The sequence below is a fragment of the Trachypithecus francoisi genome, unplaced genomic scaffold (assembly GCF_009764315.1).
Source record: "Trachypithecus francoisi isolate TF-2019V2 unplaced genomic scaffold, Tfra_2.0 Lachesis_group5, whole genome shotgun sequence".
In the NCBI taxonomy this organism is placed as follows: Eukaryota; Metazoa; Chordata; class Mammalia; order Primates; family Cercopithecidae; genus Trachypithecus; species Trachypithecus francoisi.
Window position 1 is genome coordinate 131,245,108 of NW_022681470.1, and position 20,546 is coordinate 131,265,653.

General features: G+C 58.0%; 1 protein-coding gene across 1 annotated transcript; it reads left to right on the forward strand.

Annotated features, from left to right (window-relative positions):
- Positions 1–61: 61 nt before the first annotated feature.
- Positions 62–19,090, forward strand: COPE (COPI coat complex subunit epsilon). The gene is made up of 10 exons (XM_033196471.1): positions 62–309; positions 5,708–5,770; positions 7,600–7,700; positions 11,219–11,371; positions 12,711–12,764; positions 13,452–13,533; positions 14,877–15,032; positions 18,165–18,233; positions 18,664–18,738; positions 18,885–19,090. Exons 1-10 carry the CDS (start codon positions 184–186, stop codon positions 18,930–18,932), a joined length of 927 nt encoding a protein of 308 aa, XP_033052362.1. The 5' UTR covers positions 62–183; the 3' UTR covers positions 18,933–19,090.
- The last annotated feature ends 1,456 nt before the right edge of the window (positions 19,091–20,546 follow it).

A 20,546-nucleotide genomic window follows, 5' to 3' on the forward strand; every position in this document is an offset into this window, starting at 1 on the left:
CGAGACGCCTTGCGTGACGCACTTACGTCTTTTGCCCCCTTGCTTATCATTGTGGAGCTTCCCATTGGCTTACTTCGCCGCCACTCGGAAAAAGTAAACTACATTTCCCAGCGTGCCCGTGAAGGTGTCTTGCTTCCGGCCGACGTGTCTTTCAGGAAGAGGAGCGGGTGAGAAGACAGCGACATGGCGCCTCCGGCCCCCGGCCCGGCGTCCGGCGGCTCCGGGGAGGTGGATGAGCTGTTCGACGTGAAGAACGCCTTCTACATCGGCAGCTACCAGCAGTGCATAAACGAGGCTCAGCGGGTGAAGGTGCGGCCGCGCAGGGGCGCGGAGACGCTGGGGGCGTGGGCGGAGGCGGAGGACGCTTCCTGGTGGCTGCGAGCCGCTTTCTGCATCTAAAAACTTTCTTTTTTCTTCTCGCGTTTTTTGGGCACTTCTTCACAGTTCAATGAGGAGTAGTCACTGTCCCATGACAGAACCCAGAGCAGTAACAGTTTACGGTACTGCTCACTCGTACAGCTCTCGCTCTGCGCCCTTGAAGGCGTTTTGAGTAAGGGAAGTGTTTATGCCACTGTAGTTACAATCGGTGTCTTTTGTCCAGCCATACCTTCAGTTCCCGTGAGGTGGAGACTTGTTTATCCTCATTTTATGGACGAGAACCCTAAAGTTCAGAGAGGGACCTTTCCCTGCCCACCGATCCTGGTTATTTCTCTCAGAGCTTAACCATTCATTCATTCATTCTTCATTGAGCACTTTAATGGACGGGCACTGTATTCAGCTGGACTCAGAATGATAACACAGTTTCCCAGCTTAGTGGCTCAAACACCTGTAATTCCGGCGCTTTGGGAGGCCGAGGCGGCCGTGTCGCATGCGCCCAGGAGTTCGAGACCAGCTTGGGCAACATAGAGAAACCCTGGGTCTAGCAAAAATACAAAAATTAGCCAGGCGTGGTGGCGGGCACCTGTAATCCCAGCTACCGGGAGGCTGAGACAGGAGAATCGCTTGAACCTGGAGGCGGAGGTTGCAGTGAACCGAGATCGCGCCACTGCACCCCAGCCTGGGTGACAAAGTTGTAAGAATTAAAGAAAGAAGAAAGAGGCCGGGCGCGGTGGCTCAAGCCTGTAATCCCAGCACTTTGGGAGGCCGAGGCGGGCGGATCACGAGGTCAGGAGATCGAGACCATCCTGGCTAACACTGTGAAACCCCGTCTCTACTAAAAAATACAAAAAACTAGCCGGGCGAGGTGGCGGGCGCCTGTAGTCCCAGCTACTCGGAGGCTGAGGCAGGAGAATGGCGGTAAACCCGGGAGGCGGAGCTTGCAGTGAGTTGAGATCCGACCACTGCAGTCCAGCCCGGGTGACAGAGCGAGACTCCGTCTCAAAAAAAAAAAGAAAGAAACACGAAAGGTGACTTGCCAGTCAAGACAGGTTTATTTTAGAGAAAACAAACCTGAGAGGCGCCTTCTGGCCAAGTTGGGTCGGAGGGACACTCTTTTACAGACTGAGTTTTGAAGGATTCAGGGTGGGAGAGTTTATCAGAGGCTTGAACTGCTTCTGTGTCTCTGTTGTGCTTATCTGGGAGGGAGAGTTGTGTGTCTGTTCCCATACATCTTTCTTGTTTCTTTTTCTTTCTTTCTTTTTTTATTTTTTTTGAGATGGAGTCTAGCGGTGTTGCCAGGCTGGAGTGCAGTGGCGTGATCTCGGCTCACTGCAACCTCCGCCTCCCAGGGTCAAGTGACATAATCTTACTGTGTGTCACCCAGGCTGGAGTGCAGTGGCACAATCTCAGCTCACTGCATCCTCCTCCTCCTGGGTTCAAGCAGTTCTCTTCCCAAGTAGCTGGGATTACAGGTGCCCACCCCACCACCACACCCGCCTAATTTTTGCTTTTTGTTTTTGACATGGAGTCTTGCTCTGTTGCCCAGGCTGAAGTGCAGTGGGACGATCCTGGCTCACCACACCTCCGCCTCCCAGGTTCAAGCAGTTCTCCTGCCTCAGCCTCCAGAGTAGCTGAGACTACAGGCGCGCCGCCACGCCCGGCTAATTTTTGTATTTTTTTTTTTTTTTGAGACAGAGACTCCCTCTGTCACCCAGGCTGGAGTGCAGTGGCACAATCTCAGCACACTGCATCCTCTGCCTCCCGGGTTCAAGCGATTCTCCTGCCTCAGCCTCCTGAGTAGCTGGGATTACAGGTGCCCGCTACCGTGCCCAACTAATTTTTGTTTTTTGCTTTTTTGGTTTTTGTGTTTGAGATGGAGTCTTGCTCCGTTGCCCAGGCTGGAGTGTAGTGGCATGATTTCAGCTCACCACAACCTCCGCCTCCCAGGTTCAAGCGATTCTCCTGCCTCAGCCTCCCGAGTAGGTGGGATTACAGGCATGCGCCACCACACCTGGCTAATTTTTGAGAAATACATTTTTTAAGCCATCTGGTCTGTAGTAGTTCATGACAGTGGCCTGAGCAACCTCATCCCAACCTGAGGTGGCCCCAGGGAGAGCACCTGGCATGTCTCTGCCCTTTACTGACCCCAACATAAGGCTACCATCATAACATTTCTGAGTTTCTCAGACATTTGCCAGTTGCCCACAAGATGGCAGGCACTGCCCAGCTGCTGGGATTGAAGCAGCTCACAGGCCTTGAGTTGCTGGCGGCCCAGTGTGGTTAGGTCACTGGCTACAGGGACAGAAGGGAGGAGTTACTACCCCCAGGGTTTCTGGCTACAGGGCCCCCATCCTGTCACCTGCCTTTCCAAACAGTACTCTGATTCCTCAACGATGGCCACATCTTAAGCCACCTGGGGCCAGTGCTGGGGCCATCCTAGGGCCAGGTGACCTTGGTGGATGTGGCCTACTGGCTTTGCTGGTTTCTGGGCTCCCAGGTGATCCTAGTGAGCCCTTGGGGTTGAAAAGCAGTGCTCTCCCACCCTGGGGACACGTGATGCTACCTGATGGTAGCATCATCCCTGGGAGTCAAGGAAAACCACAGTGGTTCCAGAGCCTCACGTGAGGGTCACGGTCTGCATGTTTGTTGTTGTTACGCTTCCTGGCACTCTTCTCTCTCCTGTGCACTCTGCAGCCTCTGAGCACTTCTGCACGCACAGCCTCCTGGGCAATTGCATTTCACACAGGGGTGGCTGAGGCCACCCTGGTGCCCCCCATGGTGCCCCACTGTGTCCTCACTTTGAAAGCCCAATAGCCGGCCAAGCGTGGTGGCTCATGCCTGTAATCCCAGCACTTTGGGAGGCCAAGGCGGGCGGATCACGAGGTCAGGAGATTGAGACCATCCTGGCTAACACAGTGAAATCCCATCTCTACTAAAAATACTAAAAAAATTAGCCGGGCGTGGTGGCGGGTGCCTGTAATCCCAGCTACTCAGGAGGCTGAGGCAGGAGAATGGCGTGAACCTGGGAGGTGCAGGTTGCAGTGAGCTGAGATTGCGCCACTGTGCTCCAGCCTGGGCGACAGAGCGAGACTCCGTCTCAAAAAAAAAAGAAAAGCCCAACAGCCAGCTTCTGTTTTTTTTCCCTAAAGATAGACAGGGTCTCACTCTGTCACCAGGCCAGAGTGCAGTGCAGTGGCATGATCATAGTCCACTATAGCCTCGACCTCCTAGGCTCAAGCGATCCTCCTTCATGAGCCTCCCAAGTCACTGGGACTACAGGTGCACGCTACCACACCCAGCTAATATTTAACATTTTTTTATAGACACAGGGTCTCAGACCGGGCGCGGTGGCTCACGCCTGTAATCCCAGCACTTTGGGAGGCCGATGCGGCTGGTTCACAAGGTCAGGAGTTCAAGACCGGCCTGGCCAATACGGTAAAACCCCATCTCTACTAAAAATACAAAAATTAGCCCGGCGTGGTGGTGCGTGCCTGTAGTCCCAGCTACTCAGAAGGCTGAGGCAGAAGAATATCTTGAACCCAGGAGGCAGAGGTTGCAGTGAGCTGAGATCGCACCACTGTACTCCAGCCTGGGCGACAGAGCAAGACTCCATCTCAAAAAAAAAAAAAAAAAGACACGGGGTCTCGCTATGTTGCCTATGCTGGTCTCTAACTCCTGGGCTCAAGCAGTCCTGCTTTGGCCTTCCAAAGCACTGGGATTACAGGTGTGAGCCACTGCACCTGGCCTGTCTCTTTTAACTGAGCGTGGCATGCAACCCCGGTCTGGTCACCTAACTGATGTCCACCTCAGAAGGTTGACTGAGAGTTACTTATTTTTTATTGAGACAGAGTCTTGCTCTGTCGCCCAGGCTAGAGTGCAGTAGTGCGATCTCGGCTCACTACAGCCTCCACCTCCCGGGTTCAAGTGATTCTCCTACCTCAGCCTCCTGAGTAGCTGGGATTATAGGTGCCCGCCACCACACCTGACTAATTTTTGTATTTTTAGTAGAGATGGGGTTTCACCATGTTGGCCGGGCTGGTCTGGAACTCCTGACCTCAAATGATCCACCCACCTGGGCCTCCCAAAGTGCTGGGATTACAGGCATGAGCCACCGTGCCTGGCCTATAATATGTTTCTTTACATGCTTGAGAAGGTACATCTTTCACCTGTCCATCCCATTTGCAGGTGGGGCTCGATTTCTGCAGCCTCCACTCTCCATGCCTTTGACATTCTTCTAGAAGTTATTTATTTAGATGCATCTTGTTCCAAATCACAGCCAGATACCCACTCTGGCCAACAGGGCCTGAGCAGAAGCTGCTGGGGCCTCTTGGCAATGGCAGCCTGAGTCAGGCTGGGGCCGGTTCTGCGGTGGCCTGGGATGAGGACACGTTTGACATCCATGCTCCTCCCTCAGGCTGGGGAGAAGGAAGAGATGTGGCTTGGAATCTGTGGTTCTCGGCCTCAGAGGACAGGGCAGAGTGACTCCCCTGGTTTGGGCACTGGCTCCTTTGACCCTGTGCCTTGACAGCTGGCAGGCCCTCTTGCTGAGAGCCTTCTCAGTCCCCTCTATTGAGAGGTTGTTGGAGTGGTGATGCTGAGGTGGCTGGGCCCCTTCCCAACTCGACTTTCCTCTTGAAGCCCCCAGGGGCCTGGGCCAGCACCCTCAGACCACGGCCTGAGCTGCACTCTGACCGCCTGCCATGGGCACCCTGGGAAGTCAGCCAGTCCCCGGGGGCAGCATGCACAGCTGTGTTCTGGAGGACGGGCCCCAGCCTCCCTTCCTGGCCTGGGCTCAAGGGCAGTTTCCTTATCGTCCCTAAATGGATGTTGCCACAGGTCACCTCCCTCTTGCCCCTCAGTTCTATGCAGTGACTGGACTGTGGGGTTGTGGCCCAAGTACAGAGCTGTCCCCAGGGTCTCCCCTGGCCAGGGCTGGACACAGATGTCACCACACTGAGGTAGCCACACTGAGTTCAAAATGTCTTGAGACAAAAGCAGGAATCAATCCACAGTGGCCCCATGTCCACAAGTTAGAGGTGCGGGCGCCACCCTGGCTTCTTAAGTGTGGCTGGAGCAGGCACTGAACTTGGGAGCAAGCCTCCTTCCTGGGGTGGTGTCAGCGTGGGATGAGATCAGGCATCCCCCATGTAGGGTACCCCCAGCAGAGGCCACTCTCAGGTTGTGGAGAATCAGGGCTAGGACTTAGACCTCCGACCCTGCCAGAGAAGCCACCTGTCCCCAGCGTACAGGGGCCTGTCTGTCATGCTAACCCTGTGTGGGCTGTGCTGGGCCTCCCACTGTGCGTCCTGACTCACATTGGTTCCCACAGCTGTCAAGCCCAGAGAGAGATGTGGAGAGGGACGTCTTCCTGTATAGAGCGTACCTTGCGCAGGTGAGTGAGGGCCCTGGCCGGGGACGAGAGTGACGAACAGAGTAGAGGATGGAGCTGGGGACAGGAAGGCACCACAGCGTGGGTGCCGGGGACAGTAAACAAAGCAGGGACCCAGGCCTGCAGTGTCCAGTGACTGAACAGCCAGCGCAGCCAGCGTGTGAAGGCGGCTGTGTCACGGAGGCCCGAGACTACCAGGCCAGGGGGTCTGGGTCACAGCTTCTTGATTTTTATTTTTTTTGAGACAGAGTCTTGCTCTGTCGTACTCGATCTCAGCTCACTGCAACCGCCGCCTCCTGGGTTCAAGTGATTATCCTGCCTCAGCTTCCGGAGTAGCTGGGACTATAGGCACACGCCACCACACCTGGCTAATTTATATTTGTGTGTGTGTGTGTGTGTGTATTTTTTTGAGATGGAGTCTCGCTCTGTTGCCCAGGCTGGAGTGCAGCAGCAAGATCTCGGCTCACTGCAAGCTCCGCCTCCCGGATTCACACCATTCTCCTGCCTCAGCCTCCAGAGTAGCTGGGACCACAGGTGCCTGCCACCACGCCTGGCTAATTTTTTGTATTTTATTTTGTTTTGTTTTGTTTTGTTTTTTTGAGATGGAGTCTTGCTGTGTCGCCCAGGCTGGAGTGCAGTGGCTCATTCTCGGCTCACTGCTAGCTCCGCCTCCCGGGTTCACGCCATTCTCCTGCCTCAGCCTCCCAAGTAGCTGGGACCACAGGCACCTGCCACCATGCCCGTCTAATTTTTTGTATTTTTTAGTAGAGACAGGGTCTCACTGTGTTAGCCAGGATGGTCTCGATCTCCTGACCTCGTGATCCGCCCGTCTCGGCCTCCCAAAGTGCTGGGATTACAGGCTTGAGCCACCGCACCCGGCCAATTTTTACATTTTTAATAGACACGCAGTTTCACCATGTTAGCCAGGGTGGTCTCGAACTCCTGACCTCGTGATCTGCCTGCCTCAGCCTCCCAAAGTGTTGGGATTACAGGCATGAGCCACCGCACCTGGCCAATTTTTTTTTCTAAAATAATTGGTAGGAGCCAGGCACAGTAGCTCACAACTGTAATCCCAGAACTTTGGGAGGCTGAGGTGGGAGGATTGCTTGAAGCCAGGAGTTCAAGACCAGCCTGGGCAACATGGTGAGACCTCCATCTCTACAGAAAAAATTTTAAAATAAGCCAGACATGGTGGCATGTGCCTGGAGTCCCAGCTACTCAGGAGGCTGTGGCAGGAGGATGACTTGAGCTCAGGAGGTCAAGACTACAGTGAGCCGTGATCACGCCATTGCACTCCAGCCTGGACAACAGAGCAAGACCTTGTCTCTAAAACAATAAGAATGGGGAACCATCTAGGAGGGAACACAGTGAAGGACAGGTCCCCGGCTGCAGATGTGACAGTGGTATCAGTCTGGGTGTCCTTGGGAGGGCCAGTAGGTGGGGCAGGGTTGGCTGGGGGCATGTCCTACTTTATAGAAGCGCATGCCACAACCCCCGTAACTGCTGCTGCCCTGTTCCCGGGTGACATGCCTGTCCCCCCCTTCACCTCATTACCAGAGATGGACAGCTGCCGGGAGACAGACAGTAACCTGCCAGGGTCCCCAGCTCAAGGCATGGGCAGTGTGGCCCTGTAGATGAGGGCACACCTGGCTGCTCATGACAGGTGACGCCATGCCCACCTCCACAGTGTACTGCAGTGAGGGTGGCCCTTGCTGGGCTGAGGGGTCCCTGGTGGGGCAGGGGCTTCCTGTCTGGCGCTCTGCCTGCCAAGCTGAGGACATGGAAATTCTCTGGGACGGACGGGTGCAGCTGACGCCTCGTCCCTATTGCAGAGGAAGTTTGGCGTGGTCCTGGACGAGATCAAGCCCTCCTCGGCCCCCGAGCTCCAGGCCGTGCGCATGTTCGCTGACTACCTCGCCCACGAGAGCCGGAGGTGAGGCCCCGGAGGATGGGTCGGCCTGGGGCGCAGGGCCTGTCGGTTATGAACCTGGGTGGGCGGGGGCGTGGCGTGCAGCGCACAGCATCCCTCAGATTAGGCGCCTCTCCCCCTGCTACCCTGCTGCTTTGTGCCTCAGTTTCCCTCACCTGCACAGCAGTGGGGGGCTGATGATGGATCCTGTTTCAAAGGGGAGGGTCAGAGACAGTGCTGTGTGTGCACATGCCCTCATGGACCACAAGGCACTCTCAACCTAGAACTGAAAATATCAATTACCGAACAGCCCTCTGCACCACCCAGAGCCCGAAGATGGCCCAGAGTGCGGCGGGGGCAGGGCCCTGCCATCAGTGTTCTTATTTATTTGTTTATCTATTTATCGAGATGGGGAGTCTCACTCTGTCACCAGGCTGGAGTGCAGTGGCGTGATCTCGGCTCACTGCAAGCTCCACCTCCCGGGTTCAAGTGATTCTTGTGCCTCAGTCTCCTGAGTAGCTGAGATTACAGGAACGCGCCACCATGCCTGACTGCTTTTTGTATTTTAGCAGAGACTGGGTTTCACCATGTTGCCCGAGGTGGTCTCGAACTCCTGAGCTCAGGAGGTCTGCCTGTGTCAGCCTCCCACATCCAGTCAGTTTTCTAGTCCCAGCTAGTCGGGGACTACAACCTGCCAGTGTCTCCCCTGGAGCCCAGGTGGAGGGCGGGTGAGGCCACGCCTGTCCTGCCCCTGAGCCACAGGCCAGCATCTGTCAAACGCCCATAGGCAGCAGCCAAGGGGAGATGGGGCTGGGCTGTGGGGACCCAGGAACCTTGCCCCCTCCTGCTGTGGGGTCGGAGTGAGGGTCTGGCATGGGGAGACTCTGCTGTGATCCTGCTCTTCCTTGGCCCACGGAGGCAGTGCCCCAACTACCACCTCCTTCACCCAAGGAAACCTGGGGTTCCTGGGAGCTGACTCCAGTGCAGAGGCAGCATAGTGGGGTGAATGGTGTCCCATATCCTATCCCACATGCTTGTGAATGTGATATTTGGGAAAAGGGTCTTTCCCGATCAAATTAAGAGATAAGGAGATGAAGACATGCTGGATTTAGGGTGGGCCCCAAAGCCAAGGACTTGTGTCCTTTTAAGAGATAAAAGGAGGGCTGGGCGCAGTGGCTCGCACTTATAATCCCAGCACTTTGGGAGGCTGAGGTGGGCGATCACCTGAGGTCAGGAGTTTTCGAGAGCAGCCTGGCCAACGTGGTGAAACCCCGTTTCTACTAAAAATACAGAATTAACAGGGTGTGGTGTCTGTGATTCCAGCCACTTGGGAAGCCGAGGCAGAAGAATCGCTTGAACCTGGGAGGTGGAGGTTGCAGCGGGCCAAGGTCGCACCAGTGCACTCTAGCCTGGTGACAGAGGGAGACTGTCTGAAAAATAAAAAATAAAAGGAGAAGACAGAGGCCCCACTGAGTTAAGCCCATGTGACAACAGAGACAGACTAGGGTGACATGTTAAGCCAAGGAGTGCCACAAATGGCCGGCAGCCACCAGAGCTGGGAGAGAGGCCTGGGACGGCCTTGCCCTCCAGCCTCCAGTTGGAGCCAGCCCTGCCGCCATCTTGACTTCAGACTTGTGGCCTCCAGAGCTGTGAGGAACGAAGCCCTGTTGTCCTTAACCACCCAGGTTGTAGTGCTTTGCCACAGCAGCTCCAGGACATTCGGATGGGCGACCTCCCGGGGCCACTGTTTCTCCCACCCTACACTTCACCAGCTGGAGTGAAGGCGGGGAACTCTGGGTCCCCGAGGAGCAGCAGCTGCTGTGAGCATCACAGAAAAGCAGCCCTGGAGAGCAGGCGGTCCAGGCAGGGGCTTGTGGTGCGTCCATCTGGCTGTACAGCCGCTACCTCACTGGCAGGACTCCCCCTGGACCAGGAGCATCCATTAGTAATTGGTTTTGGTTTTGATTTTGTTTTCTTTTCTTGAGATAGGGTCTTGCTCTGTCGCTCAGCCTGGCATACAGTGGCACAATCTTGGCTCACTGCAGCCGTGGTCTCCCAGGCTCAAGTGATCCTCCCACCTCAGCCTCCCGAGTACCTGGCACTGCAGGCACGCATCACCATGCCTGGCTAATATGTATTTTATTTAGAGACGGGGTTTTGCCATGTTGCCCAGGCTGGTCTCAAACTCCTGGGCTCAAGCGATCCCCCCAGTAATTGGTTTTGTGGCTGTTGTTTGTTTTTGAGATGGTCCCCCTCTGTCACCCAGGCTGGAGTGCAGAGGTGCGACCACAGCTCACTGCAGCTTCAACCTCCCGGGCTGGAGCCATCCTCCTGCCTCAGCCTCCCGAGTAGTTGGGACTACAGGCGCCACCAGACCCAGCTGACTTTTTTACTTTTTTGTAGAAAAAGGGGTCCTACTATGTTGCCCAGGGTGGTCTTGAACTGCTGGGCTTACGTGATCCTCCTGGCTCGGCCTCCCAAAGCACTGGGAGTACAGGTATGAGCCACAGCGCCTGGCCCCATTGGTAACTGTAACACCTTAGGATGACAACATTACAGTACCAACGCTACAACAGCTGGCAGCGTTTATGCGCCCTTGTGTGCTGGAGCCTCAGGAAGCTTTGTAAGGTGGTCTTGGGAGCTCCTTGCTCGTCCCCTGCATGATGCCTGTAACGTGGTCCCTCAGCACGGGGAAACAGACCCAGACCTGAAGTCACTTGTCCATCGGGCGTGGCACTGTGGCGAGCCCTCAGTGGAGCCTGGTTGGTATCAGACATGCCATGCCCTCAGTGACACCTCAGACACAGGCCCTGGGCAGACAGGCCCCAGACGCGCGTGGATGCTTATAGGGTCACAGAGCCACGTGTGGACCCAGAAGAACACCAGCTTTGGTCTAGGGGGGCTCCCTCCCCTGCCGTCTCTTGTTAGCTGCTCAGTAACCATGGGGAATGGAGAGTCTGGGTCCAGTTAGGGACATGGAGGCATGGGTGACCTGTGCCCTTGGAGCTGAGCCGGTCCTCAGCCTCTCCTGGGCTCAAGCCTGGCCCTGGCCCGCATCTTCAGGGCGTAGGCAGCACCCTGGGCTCTCAGGGACTGAGGGCAGCCGCCCTGGCAGTGGGGGTGCCCCAGGGCTCCCATCCTGCATGGCCCCTCGGCACCCAGGCCAACCTCCTGCTAGAAGATGTGGCCTTGAAGCCCACAGGGCTGATGGGTTATGGTCAGGAGTCCCAGCTGGGCCCACCAGCCTCCTCAGGAAGGTGGGTGAGGTTGGTGTGAGACTGGTAGCACCTCCTCATGCCCTCTTGGGGCGCCCCACCCCACGTCTCCCAGCCTCGGGGTCCTTGCCTGGCCCAACATGAGGGCCGCTTCATAGGAACGGAGGGAGGACGTGTCGGGACAGCTCGATGCTCGGCCTGCTGCTGCTCTGCACCCCCAGTGCCTGGCTCACCCTCTCTGAGCCTGTCTGTTCCCAAGGAAGGGGACCCTCTGAGGTCCCACAGGGGCCGCCCCAGCTGTGGGTCCTGAGCATCTGTGTCTTCCAGGGACAGCATCGTGGCCGAGCTGGACCGAGAGATGAGCAGGAGCGTGGATGTGACCAACACTACCTTCCTGCTCATGGCTGCCTCCGTCTATCTCCACGACCAGAACCCGGACGCTGCCCTGCGTGCGCTGCACCAGGGGGACAGCCTGGAGTGGTGAGTGGCCGCCCTGCTCTGGGGCTGGCCCAGGGAGGCAGGTGCCCCCAGCCACATCTCCAGGCTGTGCATGGCCTTCCTGGCCGTCGTCATGGGAGGAGAGAATGCGGTGGTGCTGAAATGAGGTCCTGGCCTGCTGTCCAGGCTCCAGCTCCCCTGCCCAGTGTGGGAGGCACTCCCATCTGTGCGCCAGGCTGCGGCTCCAAGGACACGGTGCCCAGGCTGCAAACCCTCTGTTCCCAAGGGCAGAGCAGAAAGCGGCTTTGTCTCTGCTTGGTTTCTGCGTCCCCACCCCCCACGAGGCCTTCTGTGTCTCGGCCCTGGGCCCAGTCTCTCAGGCCTCCCTGGGCCCCCCACACCGGCCCTCCTCCAGGGCCCTCTGGGGTTGAGGTGCTGGAGCCCTGCACAGCAAGGTCAGTGCTCCCCTCCACCCCAGGATGTGACTCCAGGCCACGTCCAGGCTGCTGGTCACAGAAAGTGTGTCAGTTCTTCCCCGTGAGCTGTCCCTGGAGTGCCTGCTGTCCACTCTGAGTTGCAAGCTGGGCATTTCATGGTCGCTGTGGATCTGCTGCCATCCCACCTCCGTCCACGGAGGGCTTAGAATTGCGGGTGGCAGCCAGGCATGGTGACAGGCACCTGTGGTTCCAGCTACTCGGGAGGCGGAAGCGGGAATATCCTTTGAGCCCAGGAGGTGGAGGCTGCAGTGAGCCGTGATGGCACCACTGCACTCCAGCCTGGGCAGCAGAGCCAGACCCTGTCTCGCACACAAAAAAAGAAAAGAAATAGGGATGTCATGCTGCCAGCAAGCCGGCTGACTCAGTGCTGGTCCAGGTGCTGGCTCCTGTTGGCAGGAAAACAAGAACAAGAGGCCTCACAAGTCATTGGTGGTCACAGCCGCCTGGGGCCGAGAGGGGTGAGGGGATGAGGGGACCTGCAGAGAGTAGGTGGCCCCGGCGCTCTGCTGCAGGTAGAGGTGCAGGGGCAGGTGCGTGCCCCTCCTCTAGGGCCTTGTTCCTGAGCATTGACCGCCTCCAGGGTGTTGATGAGTCCAGGCAGGGCCCTCGTTTGCAAGCACAGCCCATGGAGGCTGCTTCTCCAGATGGGCAGTGAGTGGGCGGGGCCTGGAACCCCAATGCGGGGAGCCCCCAGAGCTCCCGGGCCCGAGTGAGCTGAGCAGTGAAATGTGGGAGTGAGGGTATCCCTCTCTGCTGGGTGGGGCTGGTGGTCCTAAGTACAGGTCCTAAGAACATCCCAGACACACAGAGTGAGCCCTGGGTGTGCAGTGGCCATGCAGCGTATCTGTGGTCATCCGCTGACCGTCCCCCGCCCTGTCCTGCAGCATGGCCATGACAGTGCAGATCCTGCTGAAGCTGGACCGCCTGGATCTCGCCCGGTGAGCCCTCCCACTCCTCTGTATCCGTACTGAGCCATGGCCCAGAGCATCTGTGGTGCTGTCATTACTCTTGTTATTCCTTTCCGTGGGGGTGACTTGCCGTCACTCAGCCCTTCCTTGCAGTATGTTGACAGGGAGGAGGGCCATGGCTGTCTGTGCCTCAGTTTCTCTCTCTGCAGTAGTGGCGGGCCTGTCCCACAGGGTGAGAGTGGGCTTCATGGAGGGAGTGGAGGTCGTGCCCGGAGGAACATGTCACTGGGCCAGCTTGTAACTGTGCCATGGGGCTGGCGGGGCCTGCACGTGGCATCACCAGGTCGGAGGCCATGGCTGGCGATCCAGGACTCCACTGCTGCTGTTTCCAAAGCCCTTGCCTCAGAGTTGTTCATGCTGTAGCTCCGTCGCCCTCCCCTGCGTTCCATCTTCCGTGGAGCGAGTCTCTCCCGAGCCCTACCTTGTGCCAGCCACCTCAGGGGTCCGTAGCTGGCTCCAGTCCCGTCTTCCCGGGGCCTGCGCCTGGTTGGGCGGGCAGGGCAGCTCGGGCACTTTGTCGTGGGGTATGAGCACGCAGGGGAGCACATAGTAGGGGCCGTCCCCGGGCTCCGGTGGGCCCCAAGTGGGAACAAGGCAGGGATAGCCAGGCCAGGGCTCTCGGCCACTCAGCCCCTCCGTCCTCTGTCCCCGCCCCAGGAAGGAGCTGAAGAGAATGCAGGACCTGGACGAGGATGCCACCCTCACCCAGCTCGCCACCGCCTGGGTCAGCCTCGCCACAGTGAGTCCTGGGCCACGAGGCGGGTGGGCATTGCGGGCACCTGGCTGAGTAGGGTCTGTGGGCACCCCCACCTGTGCCCAGGCTGCTGGCCACTCCAGTGGGGCTCCAGGATCAGGCCATGGCCCCCTGCCAGCCTGGCACAACTCTCAGCCTTCACTCCATTCTGGGCTTCTCACAGCCAAGCGACTTGGCCAGAAGCAAAGTGATGAGATGGTGGGGACGGGGACAGGGGTTCCTGAGCCTAAGGCGCAGGGGTACTCAAGGGTCTGGGTTGGCCTGGCAGCCCCTCCTCCCCCCAGGGCTTGCTGGGGTTTTCTGCGACTCAGCTTTGCTCTCCAGGGCCCTGGTCCCCAGCCAGGGACAGGGTTCAGTGTTCCCATAGCAGCGGTGGAGATGTCCTCAGCTCCCAGGCCTGGGCACCTCCGCCTGGCAACAGCCCCTCTCCTGGTTTCTGGGACGTGGCCCCCTTCTGAGCCATTCTTTTGTGCGGGCCTGTTAAAATATGCTTCCTGGCTGGGCGCAGTGGCTCACGCCTGTAATATCAGCACTTTGGGAGGCTGAGGTGGGTGGATCATGTGAGGTCAGGAGTTCGAGACCAGCCTGACCAACATGGAGAAACCCCATCTCTACTAAAAATACAAAATTAGCCGGGCATGGTGGCACCCACCTGTAAACCCAGCTACTTGGGAGGCTGAGGCAGGAGAACCGCTTGAACCTGGGAGGTGGAGGTTGCGGTGAGCCGAGATTGCACCATTGCACTCCGGCCTGGGTGACAAGAGCAAAACTCTGGGGGGAAAAGATGTGCTCCCCATCCCTGCCCGCCACGGGGCTGGAGCCTCACCCAGAGGACTTCCAATGGCCGTCCAGTGTAGTGGGACAGGCCCCGGCAGCCCTCTCGGGTAGTTTGAGCTGTTTTCACAGCCTGCCTTGACCTCAGGCTCACCCTGCAAGTATCCCACTGTCCTGAGCAAGCGGGCAGGTCAGAGTTGCTGGTCACAGAGCTGACTCCTCCTCCTCCGACGTGCCCGGTGACCCAGTGGTCCCCACTCAGACCCTGGCCCAGCCACCTGTGCACCTGTGCCCTGGAAGCCCCAGATTCCACGTCTGTGTACCCAGCGCACCGGGAGCCGGGTGGGAGGTGAGGCAGGAGGCGGCTGCGAGTCTTTAGGCCCCGTCAGCAGAATACAGGTTACGAGTGGTCCCCATGGTGGAGTGGCTGTGCCTTGAACCGGGCATACCAGATTCGTGTCTGTGCAGTGCGGAGCCCCCTCTGGGGGAGGGGGCTGACGGTGGAAGGGCCCCGCGGCCACGGAACAGATGATGATGCGGGACCCTCCCTGCAGGGCGGTGAGAAGCTGCAGGATGCCTACTACATCTTCCAGGAGATGGCTGACAAGTGCTCGCCCACCCTGCTGCTGCTCAATGGGCAGGCGGCCTGCCATATGGCCCAGGGCCGCTGGGAGGCCGCTGAGGGCCTGCTACAGGAGGCGCTAGACAAGGTAGGCATAAGCCTGTCCCAGAGTGGGGATGGAGGGAATGCCAGGCGGCCGGAGGGCGGGGTTAGGGCAGACAGAAACAAGTGTAGCAGAGATGCCCTGGGTGTGCGTGTGGCCCCACAGGGCTTCTGAGGCCCAGTCAGCAGCGAGATCCACAAAGCAGGGATCGCACCTGCAAAGAAATCCAGATTCCGGCCTCACAGAAATGGGGCATCTGGGCAGCCTGGGCCTCAGTGGTCTGTCACCTCAGCTGCCTGGCCCTGCATGTGGGACCCCTCACCTGAGTACATATTCAGTATTGGAGAGACACTCCCAGTCTTTATTTAGGGGACAGCGTGCTGTGGCCAAGAGCCCAGGGTGACTGCAGTCGTCTCCTGCCTGATGTCTGCAGTCTTTTCTTTCCTTTTTTGAGATGGAGTCTCGCTTTGTCACCCAGGCTGGAGTGCAGTAGTGTGATCTCAGCTCACTGCAACCTCCGCCTCCTGGGTTCAAGCGATTCTTTTGCCTCAGCTTCCCAAGTAGCTGGGATTACAGGTGCGTGCCACCACACCCAGCTAATTTTTGTATTTTCAGTAGAGATGGGGTTTTGCCATGTTGGTCAGGCTGGTTTCAAACTCCTGACCTCAGGTGATCCACCAGCCTCAGCCTCCCAAAGTGCTGGAATTGTAGGCGTGAGCCACCATGTCTGGCCACCTGCAGTCTTTATGAAGAGTTTATGTTATTTTAAATTTAAAAAAAAATACTATTTTTTGTAAAGATGGGGTTGTTCTTGCTGTGTTGCCCAGATTGTTCTTGAACTCCTGGCGTCCCAAAGCACTAGAATTATAGATGTGAGCCACCATGCCCATCGGATTTTTTTTTTTTTTAATTTCTTTTTTTTTTTTTTTTGAGATGGAGTCTTGCTCTGTCCCCAGGCTGGAGTGCAGTGGCGTGATCTCAACTCACTGCAAGCTCTGCCTCCCGGGTTCATGCCATTCTCCTGCCTCAGCCTCCTGAGTAGCTGGGACTACAGGCACCCGCCACCACACCCAGCTAATTTTTTGTATTTTTTTTTATTTTTTATTTATTTATTTATTTATTTTTATTTTTTTTTGAGACGGAGTCTCGCTCTGTTGCCCGGGCGGGAGTGCTGTGGCCGGATCTCAGCTCACTGCAAGCTCCGCCTCCCGGGTTTAGGCCATTCTCCTGCCTCAGCCTCCCGAGCAGCTGGGACTACAGGCGCCCACCACCTCGCCCGGCTAATTTTTTGTATTTTTAGTAGAGACGGGGTTTCACCGTGTTAGACAGGATGGTCTCGATCTCCTGACCTCGTGATCTGCCCGTCTCGGCCTCCCAAAGTGCTGGGATTACAGGCGTGAGCCACTGTGCCGGGCCTGGATTATTATTTTTATAATCAAAAAGGACATCAAAGCTTTTTCCGTTTTGGTGAAATGAATTTTGGGTTTTGTTTGTTTGTTTGTTTGTTTGTTTTTTTGAGACAGAGTCTCGCTATGTCGCCCACGCTGGAGTATAGTGGCACAATCTCGGCTCACTGCAAGCGCCGCCTCCCGGGTTCACGCCATTCTCCCGCCTCAGCCTCCGAGTAGCTGGGACTACAGGCGCCCGCCACCTCGCCTGGCTAGTTTTTTGTATTTTTAGTAGAGACGGGGTTTCACCGTGTTAGCCAGGATGGTCTCGATCTCCTGACCTCGTGATCCACCCACCTCGGCCTCCCAAAGTGCTGGATTACAGGCTTGAGCCACTGCTCCCGGCCTTTTGTTTGTTTTTTGAAACAGGGTATGCCACCATGCATGGCTAATTTTTGTATTTCTTGTTAGAAATGGGGTCTCACTGTGTTGTGCAGGTTAGTCTTGAACTCCTGGGCTCAAGCAATTCTTACCCTCCTTGGCCTCCTAAAGTGCTGGGATGATAGACGTGTGCCACTGTGCCTGGCTAAGAAACAGTTTTAATCTACTGACAAACACTGGTGAAGCCCTCCTCCCTGTTTGACTTTCCAGGGGCTGAGTTATCATCAGAAAGTTGTTTGCAGAGCAGGGTGGGCCAAGGGGTGTCAGGCTGGCCCCATCACAGGCTGGGTGCTGCTCCTCCTGGGCAGGGTCCATCTTTAGCTCTGAGCAGTCAGGGCTGGTCAGGAACTCTCAGCCTGATGCGGCATCTCAGACAGGCTGTGTGTCCCCTCGCTGCCTCAGGCGAGACTGGCGCCTTCCTCCACCACCCTGCCCCTCACTGCCAACCTGAGAACACTTGGATGCGTGTTTTGTGTTCACGGCCACATCCTCTGGGGGCTTTTGTTACACCTCTCAGGTGACGCGTTCCATGACTCACCAGTTAGATGACTCCCTTCTGTCCTTGTCTCCTGAAACACCGCCTGGGGCTGACGGTCCGTGCCCCTTGGCCCTGGTGGCCTCCCTGTGGCTGTGGTTACCCTGCATTCTTGCTGAGTTTTGGGAGGCACTCAGGTCCCCCCACTTCCCTTTGGAGCCAACGCATGTCTGCTCCTGTGAGCGCAAGCTGGTGTCCCCCTTCATGGTGGAGACTGAGGCTCAGAAAAGTTCGCTCTCCAGAAAGGTGCCCTGCTATCGGCCGCCGTGGGCAGGCTGGGCTCTGGGCCCATCCTGGCTGGTGCATCTCTGCTCCAAGCAGACACCGGGGCTCTGGCTGGGTCTCCTGGCCTAGGTGTTTCCTACGGTCCTGTGTGCTGGGAGCCTAGAGTGAGTGGGTCAGGCAATGTCCCCTGCCGAGGTTTCCTTCAAGGCTCCTTGGGAGCCGGAGGGGTGGCAGGTCCGCCCATGGCCTCAGGGTTCATTGTGCAGCAGGAGTTGAGGCCATCGGGGCCTGGGCCCCATTGCTTTGAGATGTGTGGGACAAATACACCCTTCCCTCTACAAATGAGGGTCACGCCCCAGGCTGGACCACAGATGGGGAAACTGAGGCCCAGTGAGGCGGCTCACCCCTTGGCACCGTATCATCTGACATCACCTTGCAGAGCAGTGGGCAGGGGGACTCTGGCAGTGTCGATCCCACCCCACCTCTGAGGAGGTGACCTTGTGTGGTCCTGCCCAAGGTGGGGGTGACGGGCAGGCATGGGGGCTGGAGTGGCTGACCCTGCCTGCCTGTGTCTGCCTGTGTCTCCAGGACAGTGGCTACCCGGAGACGCTGGTCAACCTCATTGTCCTGTCCCAGCACCTGGGCAAACCCCCCGAGGTAAGTGGCCCCCAGGGTCCAGGCCAACCCTAATATCCCAACCCTGGGACCCCATCCTGGGGTCCAGGCCCTAATCCCTAGGCTCCTGGGAAAGCTCTGCACACAGTGTGCCCACCGCAGCCTGCCTCCCTCACAAACCCTGCGCCCCCCCAGTCCATCCTTACCTGGGGCCCTGCCCGACCTGCTCCCCTGAACCCACGGTACATTCCCCACCAGGTACAGATGCCAGCTCTGTGCCAGCACCTTGTCAGGGGCTGACCCATCCCTCCACCCCCACCCTGAAGGTTCTCCGAGATCAGCCCAATCCCAAGGCAGGATGAGGAGCCCCTTGGGGTACTGTAGCTGTCATCCCCATCCACCCCGTGCTGCAGGTCAGAGCCACCGTGTGGTCCCCATGTTTGACTCACCTGCCTTCCTGCCTCCCCTGCAGGTGACAAACCGATACCTGTCCCAGCTGAAGGATGCCCACAGGTCCCATCCCTTCATCAAGGAGTACCAGGCCAAGGTGAGTGGCAGGGGTGGCCTGTCCCTGACAGCCAGGCCAGAGGGCCCCTGGAGCTCAACCTGGGCTCACATGCGCCCTCTCTCTCTCCCTCCACCCGTCTCCCCACACCCCGCCCCCACCCTGTGTCGCCATGTGTCTTGCTGAAGGAGAACGACTTTGACAGGCTGGTGCTACAGTACGCTCCCAGCGCCTGAGGCTGGCCCAGAGCTGTCAGGACCACGAAGCCAGGACAGAGGCCAAGAGCCCTGCAGCCCTCCCCGCCTGGCACCCACCCCACATCCCCTCTGGGGGCAGGAGCCCGCCCCCAGCACTCCCATCTGTGAATAAATATCTCAACTCCAGGGTGTTCCCATCTGAGGATGTGCTCTGGCCACTTTGCTGGGGATGTGTGGGAGCTGATGCTCAGGGAGAGTTCTGGGGCACTGGCCCCCAGGGCTGTTCCCGGACACCAGGGTCTGTGACGAGCAGCAGCTGTGCAGACCCTACCCTGCCCCTCACACAGCCACAACCTGCTCTTGCCAAGCCAGAGGCAGCACAGCCCTGTCCCCACACTTCACCCTGGCCCCGAGAGGCCACTGAGCAGCCCAGGTTGGCATCAGGGTAAACTGAGGCACAGAGCGGTCATGCCACTATCATGAGGGGCACCAAGATTCAAAATGAGAACCCCCAAGTGGTCTGGAGGTAGTAGGGGCCAGGGCAGGAAGCACTCAGGCCTCAGCTCAGCAAAGCCAGAGGGGCCCTGCGGGGTCAGCATTAACCCCAGGTGCTGCTCCTGCCACCCCGCAAACCCTCCTCCAAGGCAGAGTCCTGCTGTGGCCGGGGCCCTGGGGCCAAGCACCCAGCTGCGATGAGAGGCGGCTGCACCATAGGCAGGGAGGTGGGTGGGTGGCAGTGGGGCTGACTGGAGCCTCCCAGATGAAGTCACCATTGAGCTGTGTCTACCCGAACAACAAAAAGGAGCTGCCAGGCTAAGTTCTGGGGGGACAGGCACCCTGGCAGTGGGCATGACTGGTGCAGACCTTCCTCGATGGCACAGGGCTGTGAGGTCAAGGGGTGCTGCATGGGGATGCATGCCCTTTGACCTCTGAGCCTAGCCTGGGCTTACCTCCCAGGGTTTCCCCAAGCTCCACCCAGGCCTATTCATTTGAAACCCGACCCTGTCTCCTGTTGCCAGGGCAGGACAGCAAGCGACCCCACCCCCAGCCTGGTAGTGGAGGGAAGTGGCAAAAGAGGACTCCCTGGGCAGGGACATTAGGAGGGGTCCAGGCCGAGCTTCCTGGAGGGAGGAGACTTTGGGGTGGGTGCGGGGACACCAGCCTCAAGACTGACCTCTGCCCAGCCTTGGGTGCCTGGTCCCCAGCTGCCAGCAGAGCTGCCTTCCACTCCTTCCCTGCACCCACCTATTGGCAGCCTCCTGGCTGGACCCGCCAAAAAGAAATTCGAGGCTGAGCTGGGGCCAGTGGGTGGGTGGGTGGCGCCTCTCTCATGACTGATGGGCGCCATGGTGACCAGATAATGCTGGCTGAGAGGGTGGAGGGAGGTGACTGGGACTGTCCACGGCTGCCCCACAGGCCTGGCTGGACCTATGAGAGCACATCCCCCCCCGTCCCCCTCTGCCTGCCAGGCAGGTTGTGGCGTTAGTCACATCTCTGGCCTCCAGCTGGACTTGAACTATTGGCCTAGCCAGGCCAGGCCTCGTGCCTCCCACACACTAGGCCTCCAGTCCATATGGAGTCCACATTCAAGAATAAGGAGTGGGACCACGTGCGGTGGCTCATGCCTGTAATCCCAGCACTTTGGGAGTCTAA

Coding starts and splice junctions, on each gene's coding strand:
- COPE (XM_033196471.1), top strand. CDS start 184: ATGGCGCCTCCGGCCCCCGGCCCGGCGTCCGGCGGCTCCGGGGAGGTG. Junction 310..5,707: donor ACGAGGCTCAGCGGGTGAAG/GTGCGGCCGCGC, acceptor TGGTTCCCACAG/CTGTCAAGCCCAGAGAGAGA. Junction 12,765..13,451: donor GACCGCCTGGATCTCGCCCG/GTGAGCCCTCCC, acceptor TCCCCGCCCCAG/GAAGGAGCTGAAGAGAATGC.